The sequence below is a fragment of the Rhyacophila brunnea genome, unplaced genomic scaffold, assembly GCF_057557595.1.
Source record: "Rhyacophila brunnea isolate RB1 unplaced genomic scaffold, BYU_Rbru_1.0 scaffold_18, whole genome shotgun sequence".
Lineage (NCBI taxonomy): Eukaryota > Metazoa > Arthropoda > Insecta > Trichoptera > Rhyacophilidae > Rhyacophila > Rhyacophila brunnea.
This window is the reverse complement of record NW_028232837.1, coordinates 32,947,553-32,963,857: the sequence shown is the minus strand read 5'-3', so window position 1 is coordinate 32,963,857 and position 16,305 is coordinate 32,947,553. Positions and strand designations below refer to the sequence as shown.

At 32.5% G+C, this 16,305-nt stretch overlaps 1 protein-coding gene and 1 non-coding gene across 2 annotated transcripts; both read right to left on the bottom strand.

The window, feature by feature from the left end:
• LOC147073448 (glutathione S-transferase-like) lies at positions 1 to 13,241 on the bottom strand. The gene is made up of 5 exons (XM_085945552.1): positions 12,860 to 13,241; positions 7,490 to 7,537; positions 4,357 to 4,491; positions 2,802 to 2,941; positions 1 to 647 (listed from the first exon to the last, which is right to left on the bottom strand). The coding sequence occupies exons 1-5, from the start codon at positions 12,984 to 12,986 to the stop codon at positions 477 to 479; spliced, it is 621 nt and encodes a 206-aa protein (XP_085801678.1). The 5' UTR covers positions 12,987 to 13,241; the 3' UTR covers positions 1 to 476.
• On the bottom strand, positions 3,332 to 3,404 carry TRNAV-AAC (transfer RNA valine (anticodon AAC)). The gene has a single exon. It is a non-coding gene; the product is annotated as a tRNA-Val (tRNA).
• Positions 13,242 to 16,305: the final 3,064 nt, after the last annotated feature.

The following is a 16,305-nucleotide window of genomic DNA, read 5'->3' as shown; positions in this document are numbered from 1 at the left end:
ATTAATTAGTATAAAATCTTTATTATTTTCTTAGTAAAGTACAATTCAGATCAATATATTATTCTTGTCATGCAGAGACAAGAGATTGACAAACCTAGCTATAAATATACGATACTATATTTATATTTAAAATCACTCTTATACTACAACACCTAAATATTTTGTTTTAAATGCATTATTTTTGACTTTTTATATTATTGATATATTACCGTTTACATGAATCAAACAAATTTATTAAAATAAACAGTTATTTTTACATATAACAAGTACGTGTATATGTATTCTGTCTGTAGGTATTTACCAACAATTATGTTAAGTTAAAGCTACCAATGTCCATTTTTTTTAGATTATTGACTTAAATTAAATCTTAAAATATTCAGTACAACTTCTATCGATCTATAATATAAAAATACATATAAAATATTATGTTATACTAATGAGTATAAATTGGAGTCTTTATATTTTCACAAATCATGTTACTCAGGTTTATGCTTCTGACTGTCGATGTATTTTTTAATCTGTGGTAGTTCAGATATGTTGGTGACGAGCTTGAACAAGTATGGGTATTTTCCTTCGATTACTTTATCTCCCAGATAGAATTCAAGCACCTCTACGGCACCAGCGAAGAATATGTCCAACCAGGTCATCTGAAATAAAAATATAAAAAATATTGTCAAAAAACAAATTATAAGCTTTAAGGCCACGCGCAGACACGCCAACTAATTAGACAAGTGCATCGGTGATTTTCTTTGACGCAGATAACTCAATCGATTCGTCAGAAAATTTAAAAGGGGGCCTCATAACAATTCACACCAGTCATTTAATAATTATTAAATTATAATCTTATAAAATATGCATATTTCTTCGTAAAAAAGATTATCCTTGAATGTACAAAAGGTCCTATAACATAACCACTCAAACAGACGCGTACTTACACATAAAAAAAAAACAAAGTGTCATCATTGTCAATAATAGTTATCTTTGTTACCTACTGGATGTGATTCTAGGAAGGGTTATACATTGATATTTTTATTAGTTGTAATTTCTGGTTTTTATTTTATCTTTTATCGTAGGGGGCCTCAAAATCAGTCGGTGCCTTGGGCCTACAACTCCCTAAATTCGCCACTGTATCGGTTCTTAATATGCGCTGTATTCCTCTTACGGCTCATCTTACGTGAGCGACAATTCAAACGTATAACCGTATAAACGTACAACCAAAAAAAAGACTACGAACATTTTCACACACGGTTATACGTTTGAGTTGGGCGTGCCGCTCAACGCTTCGCACGACTTCGCCCACATAAAACGCCCCGTTACTGTTCGTATGTGATGTACGCACATATTATGCTACGTTGGACAGGTTTTTCTACAAGTAATTAGTGTCAACCACTAGTGGCTGTGGTTAGTAGTTACGTCTAAGCATGGTATAAAGTACAAATATTTGTTCTGTATGTATGACAATTTTAAGCCCACTTTAGGATGACGTCAGCGATATCAAAAATGCAGCCAAACATAGTAAAGAATTTTCACGAATATTATAAAACAGTGTTGACACGTAATAATGCTGATAGTATGGGATTTAAAATAATATACTATGTAAGGTTACCGTACCCCAAATCTATATATAGTATGTTTTGTTATATTGACTATATACAGAATGAAGACATATACTGATTATCAAATCAATGAGAGTATCTAGACGCGCGCTCCTCTACCTGCACCTCACCACACCAGTCCACCGCTGCTACCTGATCACTTTACATAGTCTCGATGAGTTTTTGCAAGTGCGTTATTCGACAACGTTTGGATGTAGACTTGTGCCATCTACCCGCACCTCATCTCACCACTCAATCGCTGCTACCTGATCACTTTACATAGTCTCGATGAGTTTTTGCAAGTGCGTTATTCGACAACGTTTGGATGTAGACTTGTGCCATCTACCCGCACCTCATCTCACCACTCAATCGCTGCTATCTGATCACTTTACCTAAATAGTTCAAGAAGTTATATCTCGCAACGTTCAGCGCTCGAAATGGAAAATTTTACGAACCGGAGCGTTTGATAATTTTACGAAAATATTAAGAAAGTTTATATTTAATTTTATATGTATTTTATCTAAAGAATGTGTTAGATTTTTTGTTATAGGTACGGCCTATCTAGCTCATATTGTCAAATATTTTTTTCCACGAGACGGAGCGATAGTTTTGGGGATTTTATGGAGTGGTACGGCGCTCCGGTGCGCACCGGTCCATTTCAAGCCCTGGCAACGTTATAACTTATAATAAAATAATTAATGCATTTGTTTATACGAATCAATTCTTGACGTATATTAAATGGAAAAATAATATGTATTAAAAATAATATATTACGTATTTATATTATGCTTGTCAATATAATATTATTCATTGAAATATGAAAACATAGTCACGATTGTTGTAGTGACGTCAATTGCCGAAAATATTAATTGAACACTCGAGCGGTAATGCAGTTTACTGCATTTTCATTTGTTTTAAAAACAAATGAGACACGCTCTCACTATTTCTTATTTTCATTTGTTTTGAAACAAACTTTTCCACTTATTTCCTTTGATTCCATCATTAAACATGAATAATTAAAAATTGCTGTGTTTTTATTATTTGCGAATATTCTTCAGCACAATAAAAGTTTTAATTAGTAGAAACTGAAGAATACTACTTTTTATCAATTTTAAACGATAAATTGTGATTTTTCTCTTATTGAAATGTTTTAACTTTAAAATAAGAAATAATATTTATAAGTGATAATATAATGATTAGTTAAACCTTTAAGAAGAAGAATCCACCATTGTCTTTTACAATATTTTCAAAATTCGCCAAATGAACGTGCAAAGTTTCTTTCTCAAACTTTTCAATTAATTCTGCTCTTTTAACTTCATCTTTTTCTTGAAATACAGCTTCGTGTTCTGAAAAAAAGTAAGTATAATATAATTAATATGCCTTCAGAAATATAAAAATGTATATTTTATTTTTATTTGGATAAGGTTGAAAACATATTGGGATAAAAGACGAGGCAAAACAGCGTAGTCGACGAGCATTCAGCCAACGACACGGCCCTTGTGATCCAATGCGTAAGGCACTGGGTTCTTACCTGGGGGCTCCGGTAAAAACTAAATAAATGACAATAGTTTGTATTCTCATCATGTGTGTAAGTATTTTGTGAAGAAATTTTTACTTGTTGATTAAAAAAAAAGAAATAGGTTTTGAATTCATGTATTTTATTTCGATAAATAAAAATACGAGAAATAATTAAAAAAAAATATATATATATATACATAATATACGTCTTAAAAAAATGTTTCCGCCCGGGATCGAACCGGGGGCCTTCCGCGTGTTAGGCGGATGTGATAACCACTACACCACGGAAACGATGTCCGTAACGGCGCAATTTAAAAATTAAAAAAAAATAAATAATAACAACGTCTTAATGTTACACCTAGATTATTAATAATTATATCCTTACTTGTTGGTCTAATCGCAGTGTTGAATTTTTTTTATTTTAGCATGGATACATGCTTTTGCCTGTGTGGGTGATCGTTTCTATTCTACTATTTTTTTTTTACTAGACTACCGTTATTGGGCCTCACTGCATGTTGTAGATGTAGGTAGTATTAAAAAGAATATTGAACATACATAATTTAATTAGAAAAAAAGTTAGACACCTCGCAGGATCGAACCTGCATCTCTCGGGTATAGCGCCCACGTACATAGACCACTATGCTAAAGAAGTCATACTTTTTTAACTAATGGCTTTTAATACTCACTGAAGCGCTTTCCAAATAGAGCTACTATTGACGATCGGCTTTTGTATTTTAAATAAATGTAGGAATTAATTTAATTACTAACCGACGTCACGGATCACTCCAAGATTTTTTGTTGTAACTTACTTGAACATGCTAATCATTTTTAATTAACCACTTTTTTTACTTACTTTTTTCTAAAAGATTTTTTCTATTGGTTATAATATATTTTTTCAGAAGTTTTCAAAATTATGTATGTTCAATAATTATTAGAATGTTATATTCTTAAATTTTGTAAATTATTCGTGGAATAAAAGAAATAGTATATTACTATATATATATTAATTTAAAAACAAATATATATATTTATAATCAATGATCAATATTATGATAGATAGTAATGTAGAGAAACAAATTATATTATAATCAAGTTATGGAAAAGTTAAAAGATTAATGCCAGCAGCGAATAAGAATAGTGGCGCCTCGTCATGCTTCCGAGTATGTTTTCAGCTTTAGAGAAAATCGTAGGTATATCGTTTAAATATAACATAAAATTTCATGTAAGTGGTATATTTATTTACTCTCTAAAATGTCATAGATGGTCATGGCAAAGGCGTCCAAACGGGCATCATTGGCTTCGTCTCCCGATAGTATTCCAATAGCAGCTCCCAGGAACTTGGCTACTTCGACGGCGTGCTGCTTACCAAAAAGTACTCCTGTAATAATACATAATACTTATAAGTACATATTATAACTTTACTTATGGGCACAACATATTTTTATATTGGTAGGTACATTAATGTTAATAAATAACAATTAACCAAAATTTAATATAACAGTAGGCATTTGGCACTCACATTTCGCATACATTTTTTTACAATTCACCAAAGTGTAGAGATTTTTCATTTACCTACCTAGTGTGACTACTGACTACTAAAATGTTTTTGCAAAGCCTCGCGGAACCTTATAGCCGTTTTACACGGGACACCTGTGTCCAGCCACTGGTGTGGCGAGATTTCGCATTTACATTTAAATGGACGCGACACTCGTGTGTCTCCGTCTGAACACGCCCATTCAATTATATTATTTAAATGCGGTATCTAAACACATCGGTGGCTGGGCACATGACGTATCCCGTGTTAAACGGCTCTTAACGTTCAGAAGAAGCCTAGTTTATTGGGTTTCACTAAATTAATCGATGACCCGTTAAGGGCGAAGATTTTTGTAAATGTTTTATACGTATATTTCTTAGGTAAATGATCAGTAACGTCCCGTGGGGGTAGGCAGATTGAGCGTCGCTTGGGGGCGGCAGTTACCCAAAGGGCGACAAATCGAGGAGAATCACTAGGTATATAATAAATAGAAAAATTCATTAAAAAATTCAGCTCACTGGTTGGAAACAAAATGTATTAATTAGGTACTATAAAAGTTTTAACAGGATTTTTTGTCGGTTCGCGATGTCTAGTTTACTCCCGTTGTATCCATACAATACATTTCTTAGATATTGGAGTCATGAATGGATGATAAAGTACCTACAGTATAAAAAAATGTGGCGGCATTTTGGCACTGCCTAGGGGCGGCATTTTGACTAGGGGCGTCACTGTAAATGATAAATTTAATACTTTGCGTATACTATAATACTGCGTATAATATTGCGTTACCTACTTGTATCAATATACTACTTAATCTTTATTGTTTAGTTATAGGTATTTTAATCGATATATGACGACATTGAAGCAATGATTTTGTATGTCCAGTTTTGACCGAAATTGAGTTATCATACACAAAACACTTATTGCATATTATATGCAATTACATATTATATACAATAGAGTACCTATTTGAGAAAATATTGTCCATTCAAATATACATAAATATTTACTACGCACCTACCTACATTTCGTCTTCGATTTTCAATCGATTCGAATCTTCTAAATTCAATTTTCTCAAAATATAAAAAAACTGGACATGCTCAATGATTATTTCATTCTCTATTAAAATACATGTTATCATCATCGGCACTACAACCCAATGTGGGTCTTGGCCGTCTCCAGGAAACGTCTCCACTCCCCTCTGTCTGTCGCAAGCTCCCTCCACCGTCTCAGTCTCAGGGATGCTGGGTTTCTTTCTATACAGTCCAGCCACCGCAGTCTAAGTCTCCCGACCCTTCTTTTCCCTTCTGGTCTGTTGAAGAGAAGCCTCTTTGGTGGTTGGGTGTCTTCCATCCTTGAGACATGGCCTGCCCAACGAAGTCGCCCCACTTTCACGTGTGAGACTATAGGGGGATCTTCATACAACGCATATAGTTTATGGTTGTACCTTCCTCGCCACGTGCCATCCTCCTCACATACAGCTCCGAAGATTCTTCTTAATATCTTTCTTTCAAAGATATCCAGCTTCCTTTCATCTTTTTTTGATAAAGCCCAGCATTCCGACCCATAGGTTAATATGGGTCTGATGAGGGTATTGTACCTATAACTTTATCAATGTACTTATTTATAAAATACATATTATAATATTTACTGTATTTAACATATTTGGCTTTATATTATATTATTATTAATTAAGTATTATTATATAAGTATATTACCTATGTGGGGCATTGGCCATTGTGCCATAATAAGTATTACAAAATAATAAAGAAATACACTTGTTAGGTTATTCACTACACAAAAGTGTCGAAGGGTGATTTTTGGAATAAGGTGGGCTATGTAGATCAGAGAAAAAGAACACACTTGTCAGGTATATTTACGGGAAATAACAAAATAATACGATATTATTACTGATGAATCGGTAATTTGATGAAATTTTAATAATTCACTGGCGACATAAAATTGAGCGATGAATTCAAATTATGAATATTGAATGCCATATAAATATATATTTTTTTAAATTATCTATATATTTATTATTTTAATAATATATTATACGGAAAGATTTTAGGTTTACGCAGTAGCGCCTATCGTTTTGAATAGACTGCTCCAAGCAGCATGAGATCACGTGATATAAAGTTTATACAAAAAAACATCACAAAGGCAGATGTTGCATATATTTTTTTAAACCTTTGTTTATAATACATTCCTACTTTTCTACGTATGTGACAGATGTCGTTGAGTTGTTGACAAATTAAATTATTTTTATAAAATAAAGTGATTGTTTAAATACGTCAATCTGTAATTAAAATATTTTTCTTTAGAAAGTAGGCTTTAAATAGTAATCGCCTATTATGGAGTCTTCGTCACTGCTACACAATATACATAATATATATAATTTTTTTTAAATGTCATGTATTAAGTAAATGCTGAATCTCTTGAGAAGAAAAAATCAATTAACATTCTTATATTTATCTCACTTTTAAAACACGTTATCCATATAAATAAGTCAATTTTCGAGTACTGCTTTTGATGCAGAATGTCTCTACAACTTTTGCTTACTTTTTAGAAGGTCACGTGGGACAAACTATTTTCGCAAAAAGTCATTTTATTGTCCAATTTTAAACGCAAAGTTCAAAAATCCCTCTTGAAAGCTCGTATATTTTTAACACGAAAATCAAACAAAGAAAGTGAGATGACTGTAGTAAGTAAAAACTGAAAAAGTTGAGTCTTTTGTGAAAAAAATACTCATTTTGTTACCTACGTCTAGAAGATTGGATTGTTATTGTAAGGCTTTAATTTCTAAAACTAATAACATATATTGAATCAATTAATAGCATACCTGACAAATATTGCAATACGGGCCACAGACTGAACTTTATCGTGTAAACTGAAATAAAACAAATTTATTATTCTAAAAGGTATAATAATATTTATTTATTAATCTAATTTTTGTTACTACCGAATGTCTATTCTATAAAAAATATAAAAAAGTTATTGGGCGAAAATTACAAATGTGGACGGGGTAATGAGTGGTTTTATAATAATTATTATAATAATGAAATAGTCCTTATTAGGTATTGGATGGCGTATATACCTATACAATTTCTACATACGATTAAGCTTCTAGGATTTATCATGCGACAATCCAAAAAATGTCCTACGTACTACACTCTACGTCTCATTAGTGCGTAGCATCTTGAATATGGGTCGATTATCTGGTGTCCTTATGAGGTTTCCAATAAGCTTATTTTAGAACGCGTCCAAAAGAGATTTCTTCGATGTCTTTATTTTAAAATATTTAACTATTTTCCTTTCGATAATAATTCATCAAATGATTATTTTCCGACTGCCTTTCTACAAGGCATGCTTACTTTTCACTCTCTTGAATCTCGTAGGTCTCTTCTGCTCTTCAAACACTTTTGCCTGTTATCGCTAGGGATGGTTTCCAATACTGGTGTCCAAATGAATTTGAATTAACAGGCGCCTGTTAATTACCTACGTGGTAGCAGCCATGATTTATTCTGGATCGGAACCGTTTCCTCGTGTCAAGCCTATTAGGCACCATTAGCGACGGGTGCAAGATTAGTAAATGCGCTTCCTAAAGATAATTTTAATGATGTACTTTGCATTTCGTTTTTGAAAATTTGTTTTTCTGTATAAATTGTTTGATTTTTTGTTTTCAAAATTTCATTTTTCTAACCACATGCCCAACATGCCAAAAATGGAATTTTCAAAGCATTACCCTGAACATTCCTTAAACGTTGTAGATAATCTATTTATATAATTTTAAAGCGTTATTATCCTTTATATTTATTATAAACATTTGATGACTGCATAAAGTATTTTTATTGCATAAAATAGTATTCTTTTAAACCTCTCGATCTAATGTTTTAGAATATAGTCATATTTCAGTACATCCATGTGCAGTGGTGTTAATTTTTTTTAGTTTTATTAATTTTTAAACGCATTTACAAAACCATTAGTAAAATTAATGTTAACATTATATAGTGAAATATTTACGATAAAAAAATTATATTTTATAATCTCTGCGATCCCAAATTCGACAAGAATTAGGCATTTTATTATTAAAAAAATGTGTACGATTAACACATTTGAAGATAATTATACAGATACTGATTATAAGCTATATCTTTGACCATTCAAATGTGATAAACATCCTACGAATAATGATTGTTTTATAATAATTATTGACCTAAGAATAAGGTAGTATTTTTTTGAAATACGCCATTTCTATTAGCACTCCCCAGTGGTAAAGCTACAACATACGGTCGTAGCCATAAATCGAAAAACGATAAATGAAGTAGAGAGTAAGATCATGTTAACACGCGTGTTTGAACATGTACCGTTTTAAAAAAAAAATCGGCTAGGTACATGTTCAAAAATGCGCGTTCACATGATCTTAAATCCCTATGTCAGTAAAAAAATATTTCGTTGATTCATAAAAAAATTAGGACAACAAAACATACAAAGAATTAGTCTTGACTTGAAGAATTCAGTCAAGGTACACAGGATATATAAATCTTGAATGGAACAAGATTAGAAGAGACTGATATTGAGATACTGATAAGGGTAGGAAAATATGATGATATGGAGCGGAAGGTATATGCGTTGTATGCATCATGCGATGATTCCCAGTCGTCTTAGACGTCAAAGTGGGATGACTCAGTGGGCAGACCATGTTTTAAGGATAGAAGACGGCCACACACCAAAGAGGCTTCTATTCAACACACCAGAAGAAAAAATATGGTCGGGAAGATCTAGAGTATAGTAGTTGGAGTATGTAGAAATAAACAGAGCACCAAATCCTTCAAATCCAGAAATGTCCACAGAAAAACTAAGACCCGGCTCTATAAAACCGTCATACGCACAGTCGTTGCATACGGGTGCGAGTCATGGACGCTAAATGTGAAAGCAGCTGAAATGGTGGATTGCTTTGGGAGAAAGATCTTGAGACGGATATACGGACCCATGAATGATGGTGGGGAGTGGAGAATTAAGTACAACACGGAACTATACCGCTTATACCAAGATTCAAAACTCTCCACCTTCATAAAACTCCAGAGGCTAAACTGGGCAGGCCATGTCCAGCGCATGTCTGAGTCATGGATACCGAAGATCCTTGAAGGAAATCCAGGGGGGAAAATGCTAGTAGGAAAGCCACGCAAACGATGGGGTGACAACATTACCAAAGATGCCAACCAGCTGCTAAAAATCATGAACTGCGAAAGACGTGCAGAGGTCCGTTCCGGCTGAAGGACGGTTGTGGAGGAGGCCAGGGCTCGACTTGAGCTGTAGCGCCATCGAAGAAGAATAGTTTTAAAAATGTAAATAAACAATATATGTCACATGTTTCAATTGATAAAAAAATAGATAAATGTTACTATATATTGTGAAGAGGGTTGAAATTAAAACATTACTCGTAGGTACCTAATATGTTTAATGTTTAATATATAGTACTTACCTATGTAAATACTATTATATTATATTGTCTGCAATATACGCAGTACCTATCAACAATATGTATTTATTCAAAAGAGTCTGATATAAAAATAATATCATGGATCAAAGTTCACTAAATCTCGAAAGACAAGATGTCGTTTACATATTGTTGTTTAATATACATGTTGTTTAGTATCAATAATTGATACTATTATTTTAAGACTGTATAACTATAACATAAAAGATTTAAGAATGTGTTCTTATTTGTTAAAAAATGTGTAGCTGTAGTATCATGCCTGTTTGAAGTCATTATTAACAGAATTTGAAAATAATTCTGTTAGCCAGAAGGGCAATTGGGTCGGGCGAAAGTTGTACACATGTTTGAATTATGTCGGGTATAATATTAATTATTCTGGGAATTATCTTATAGGTATTCATTTTTTTTTGTTTATCTATATAAAATTTAATATACGTATCTACGCAGTAATCTCATACAACAAACTTTCTTTGTTGACAGCGCTTGAAATGGACCAGAGTGCACCGGAGCGCAGCGATGTTATCGCTCAACAGGAACGCAATATTTATACAGCGTTCCTGTTCGTGAATTATTAAAAAGTAATTCACTGACTAGGTATATTATATTATATATTTTTTTAAAGTTTAATGTTAATTTGTCGTCATGGTAAAAAAAATAATATTTATGAGATGTCGTACACCTCGTTTTTCGCCTGCTACACTGATGCTGACTGCCATAGGATTAATGACTATTATTTTATTTTACTTCCAGACCTAAGTAGGTATGTAATCGAAACATTTAACACACTCATTTGTACGAGTATAGTATAGCCCTCGTAGTCCAGCGCGTGAGGCTCTGGCCATTCATCCGGGGCCTCGAGTTCAACTCTCGATAAGGTCACAATATATTTACATAATTTTCTTAAAGCTTAATTGAGGCGCCGAGCGCCAAAGGAGCTCAAGCACCATTTAACAAAAGTGCTACAAAATGGCCGACAAGTTTTCAGTGAATTTAATTTTAAACTTGATTGTTGAAATGGACAATTATTTTTTAAGCAAAGCAAATTTAAAAAAATCGAAGTATTATTTGCAATAATATTTAATGAAAAATATCTATTGGATTCCGAAAAAAGGTGGCACTTGATACTTTTTTTTGCTGCATAAGCATCTGTGGCATAAACATTTTCAAATTCAAATAATGGCATTAATTTAAAAAAATAAATCATTTAAAAAAAATGTTTTAATGTAAGGGTTTGGATAGCAATAAAAAAACATTTTGATATAAACAAATTTTATTATGCCAAATAAACACTGAAAAAATGGTCAAATTTGTTACATGAGTTTGTTTGGCATAAAATTTGCCTTATAATATTAAATACGTTTTTGCGATTACAGCAATGATTTGAAAGCCTTTGGATTGTTTTTTTTGTAATAACCGTCTATATACCCAATATTATTAATAATACTAAATTAAATCGTTACTCCAAACTGGCCAAAATAATAAATTCATTATTCAAATTTAACAACATCATTTTTTCTCAAGGATTCGGGTGATTTTTTAAATACTTTTTTTAGTGTATATCAATCGTAAGTGGATATAAAACAAGGTGTAATTAGAAATAAGAGTTATTTTCCTTCGTGGAAGTAAAAGTTTAGTAGACATAATTACTAAAATGACGTTAATAACCATATTTCAAAAGTAATCTAAAATATTTTAAACAACAGCGTATGTGAAAGAAAAACGGATAAAACATGTTAAATTTACCGCGATTTTCCTCGTTTACAAGTTTAACACACATCGAAACTATTTTTCTAATCCTTCTTGAGCTCATTTTTAGTTTTTTTCATTGTTGAGAACGTATATTCAATAAGACAAATCTGACAGCTGTTTTGGTGTCGCGCTCTCCATAGTATAATGGCGGATAAGCTTCTGTGGCATGCCGACATAACGACCAAAACAATTATGCCACAGAAAATAAATCTCTATTGTAAAATATCTATAATTATTTGAGTGATAAGACTTTGTGGCATGATACATATCGATTTATAGAAAAAACCTACATTCAAATGTCAAAAATCGTAAAGTTGGCGCTTGAGCTCCTTTGGCACTCGGCGCCTCAATTGTTTATGATTGTTTTTCTTTTATTAATAAATATACAACTGTTTCACTACACTACTGTCATTAGGCCTCATGGCCTGTTGTAGTGTTAAAAATAATATATAGTGGAGTTGCTGCCAAATGTTGGTAAGTTGATAATATAAGTATTTAGAGTTAGTAGCGGATTATGTGTATAAATAAAAATATTGTCTGCTAGAAAAAAAAATCATGGTCATCCGATGTATAGGACATGCACAATATAAAGCACAAAGAAATTAGTAATATGCCTGATTTTAGAGGGAATGTCAAACTTCCATAGCATGATTTCGAAACTTATCAACTTTTCGCAGTAACTTATAATTATAATTATTGACTTATAATAATTATTAAAAGTATATATTTTAAAATAATTAAAAAAATAAAATAATAATTTAATATTTTCAGATTGTACAATTTTCCATTTCGAGCGTTGTTTGTTTTTTGTCGTATTTCCCACAGACATTATAACAAAGACAATTATTACAGTTTATTTTCTCAGTCTAAAAAAAAAATTTAAGTTTAAAATTATTCTTTCATTTATTATTAATTAAAAATTGCAAATTTTTAACAATGTTATTAAAAAAAATACATAAATACCTTCTTCTTTTAGCCATTTTTCAACGGAATCCTTCAGATGATCAACTTTACCCTCTCCATAATGAAGCAAATACATTATAGCCTGTCCAGTTCCATGTTGTTCGGTCTTAACTTGTGCCACAGACATTTTTCACTTAATTAATATTATGGAAATATACAAAAAATGAGAATAATATACCTAATATTAAAAATAATAAATTTACTGTAATATTATTCTTTGTTAACTTAACAACACTATGTTTGGACCCAGCGGAACGCAGCTAAAGTAAAATGTTATTATTTGTGAGGTTATCTAAATGTGAGCTGACATACGAAATTGATAACAAAGCAGCTCGTCGCGTGACGATTATTTTGTAAACGTAAACATTTCGACGCAAAAATAACATTGAGTCACATTGATTGTGCATTTGAAAAAATAATAAAAACAGCTGCATTTTATTTTCGGCGCGGCAACATTGAATGATATTTATTTTTATCGCTACTGGAACGTTTATAAGTTTTAAACTCTACTATTGCCGGCGCTCCATTGGCACGATTTACAGTCTTCGGACTTTTTTTTCGCGTGGAGCAGCCTAGATCTGCGGACTTTTTAATCCGCAGACCAGGCTCGTTGGATTTCAAACATGTTTGATATTTTACTCTCCGAGTTGCCAGACTTCGTCCGTCGATCACTATGCAAATTCGATATTAATACGCGATCATTCGACCGAAAAAATCTGTAATTGTTTTAAATTTTTTCATTGATTAATTTGTGAACTTACACATTAGAAAATGAGAGATTTATCGATTATTTTTTTATTGTATATATATGAAATTCATAAAAGAAAACGTAAAACTTGTGTTGTTTTCAATGCCATATTATTTTATGCAAGTCTACATATAAATAACACAAAATTATAGGATTATCGGAAGACATTACGATAATCGCAACTTTTAACTTTTGACAGCTCGACTTTTTTATTCGTTCGTTGATCAGTAGCAGAGCTTAGACAAATCGGACGATTTATTCTCCTCGGACTTTTGGCTTGCCAATGGAGCGCTGGCATATGGTAAGTAAAGTTGTGATTATATTATTGAGATGCACGTCGTGTACTGTCACGCTGTTCGGCGACAAATTTACTCTATGGTTTCGTCATTTTGCAGAATATTTTGAACGATCACCATCTCTGTAAATTCTATTATGGACAGTGCCAACGCTAATGTATTAGTATTTTGAATTATTATTCATTATTCATGATATTTCAATTAATTTTAACAGTTTCTACGTGTGCGTACGTTAGAATTACTATTATCTCCATAAATAATATTTTGAACAGAACCAAACCTGTAGACTATAGATAATAGACAACATTCTTATACATCCCAACCGCTAAAAACAAAAAACACGCGATTTGACAGATAAAAGAAAATGATAAAAAACGTTCATTGAGTCATGCAGGTGTCGATGCAGTGCGGTACATCATGAAGTGACCTCATTGTTGTTCTGGTGATTTCGGCAGATTTTGCTAACTGAAAATGTTCGTTTAAAGGTTCAAAATGTGCTACGGGATGGGACCATCAGTCTGATAACATTTAAGCACTAAGAAAAACGTCATTACATACTTTTTTCCGTAGCGGCAGCGTACTGCGACGTCACGTGGCAGGTCTTGACTGCACTTAGGGCCTTACGTTTGACGTAACAACACAAGTTTAACATTTACTATTATACATAATGTAGGTTGCTCGATTTTATACATAAGTACTTTTAGTAGACAATAATAATACAAATCGAAAATAATATCCTAATAAACAGATAAATCAGCAACTTATTACATAATATCTAAATGTAATCTCCAATATTTTTCGTTGTTTAGTGTTACCACCAAACTGACCAATAGATATTTTTTACTTAATATACCAGGCTCCCATAGACTTTTCGTAAACATAATATGCGGAACCAGCGCCATCTTTAGATTAATAAAGCCTGAGTATATCTTTTTGCACAAGCAACGAGTGGTCCACTGTTCAGCTGTCAAAATCAGATCCCAGATTGCTTGACATATTGATTCGCCCTTTCTCGTTTCAAATTGAATTATAAAAAAAATCTCAAATCAAATATATTAAACTAGCAGTGTTATTTATAAATAATATACATTCCTCTTATTTATCAGCTGTCAAAGTCAGACTAGTCCTTCACACAAAACCGGTGGTAAAATCGATTTCCAAAAAGTATGCAGCATTGATCTATGCATTACATTTGCAGAAGGTGCATGTAACTCATCTATCCAAATCAAACCATTCCCTGTGTGAACATGACAGACGCGTCAGTATGAGTACTCTATAGAACAATGACAGGTCATCCATAGACAACAACGGGAGGGGCGGAAAAAGTAGGACAAGTCGTTGTGAATGTATCGGCTTTCTACTTGAGTCGGCAATGGCGGAACGCATTCTGACAATTGATATAGATTTTAGAGGTCACAAAGATATATACTATCGATGTTGCCAGGACATGTTAGTGGTAACTTTTTTTATTTTGGTAATAAAAAATATAATAAAAACCAACCAAAAATTGTTCTCAGTTCTTCAATAAAAGTAAGACCGAAGCACGGATCGATTGGAAATGCGATAATTTTTAACCAAATCTTTTACACGGGACTACAGCGACTTTCTGTTATCGTCGAGATCTTGTTGTGGACTAGTTATTTATATTGAAAGTAATGTTGACGATTTGCTACGTGTAATACGGGCTGTTCCCTTCTTCGTCGCAACAGCCGAACCCAACCGAACATAAAAAAGTTAACGTTTATGTTGTCGGACTATTATTAATAGAGCTGTCGATCATTGCATTGCCGCTTGGGAGGTTGAGAGGTCACTGTTAATAACAATAACAACATTTTATCTAGTATTTGATTGATGCATAATATGTTTCCATAAGCCAAATCGCATTACTGAGTTGAAAATTATTTATTCATACATGCAAATACATGTATGTTAAATTTCCTCTCCGCATTCTGTGATTTTATAACCTTCCAGTAAACTGTATGTCGTCCTTCTGACCTCTACCTCTGAGATAATGCAGTTAAGTTGCACATGTCACAACATTACTACGGCTTCCGTGCAGTTTACTTCATGTGAGCTTTAATCCACTTTGCTTGAAGTACGTCGCACCAAGCATGACATGCTGTACACATCTGTAAACTAGAATTATAATTGCAAAGATATTGCATGTCCAGTTTTGTATGTTTTGAGAAAATCTAAATTTAAGATGCATGAGAAATGGATATATATTATTTGAATGATACATTAATATTTCCTCAAATATCTTATTCAGACGTACAATATTTTTACAGCACAAAGATAAATGCAGACGAACGTTTTGTATACTATGTTAACTCAGTTTCGACAAAAACTGGACAAACATCTTTGCACTAAGGCCCTCCTCCCACGGTGCAACTGAAATCTGA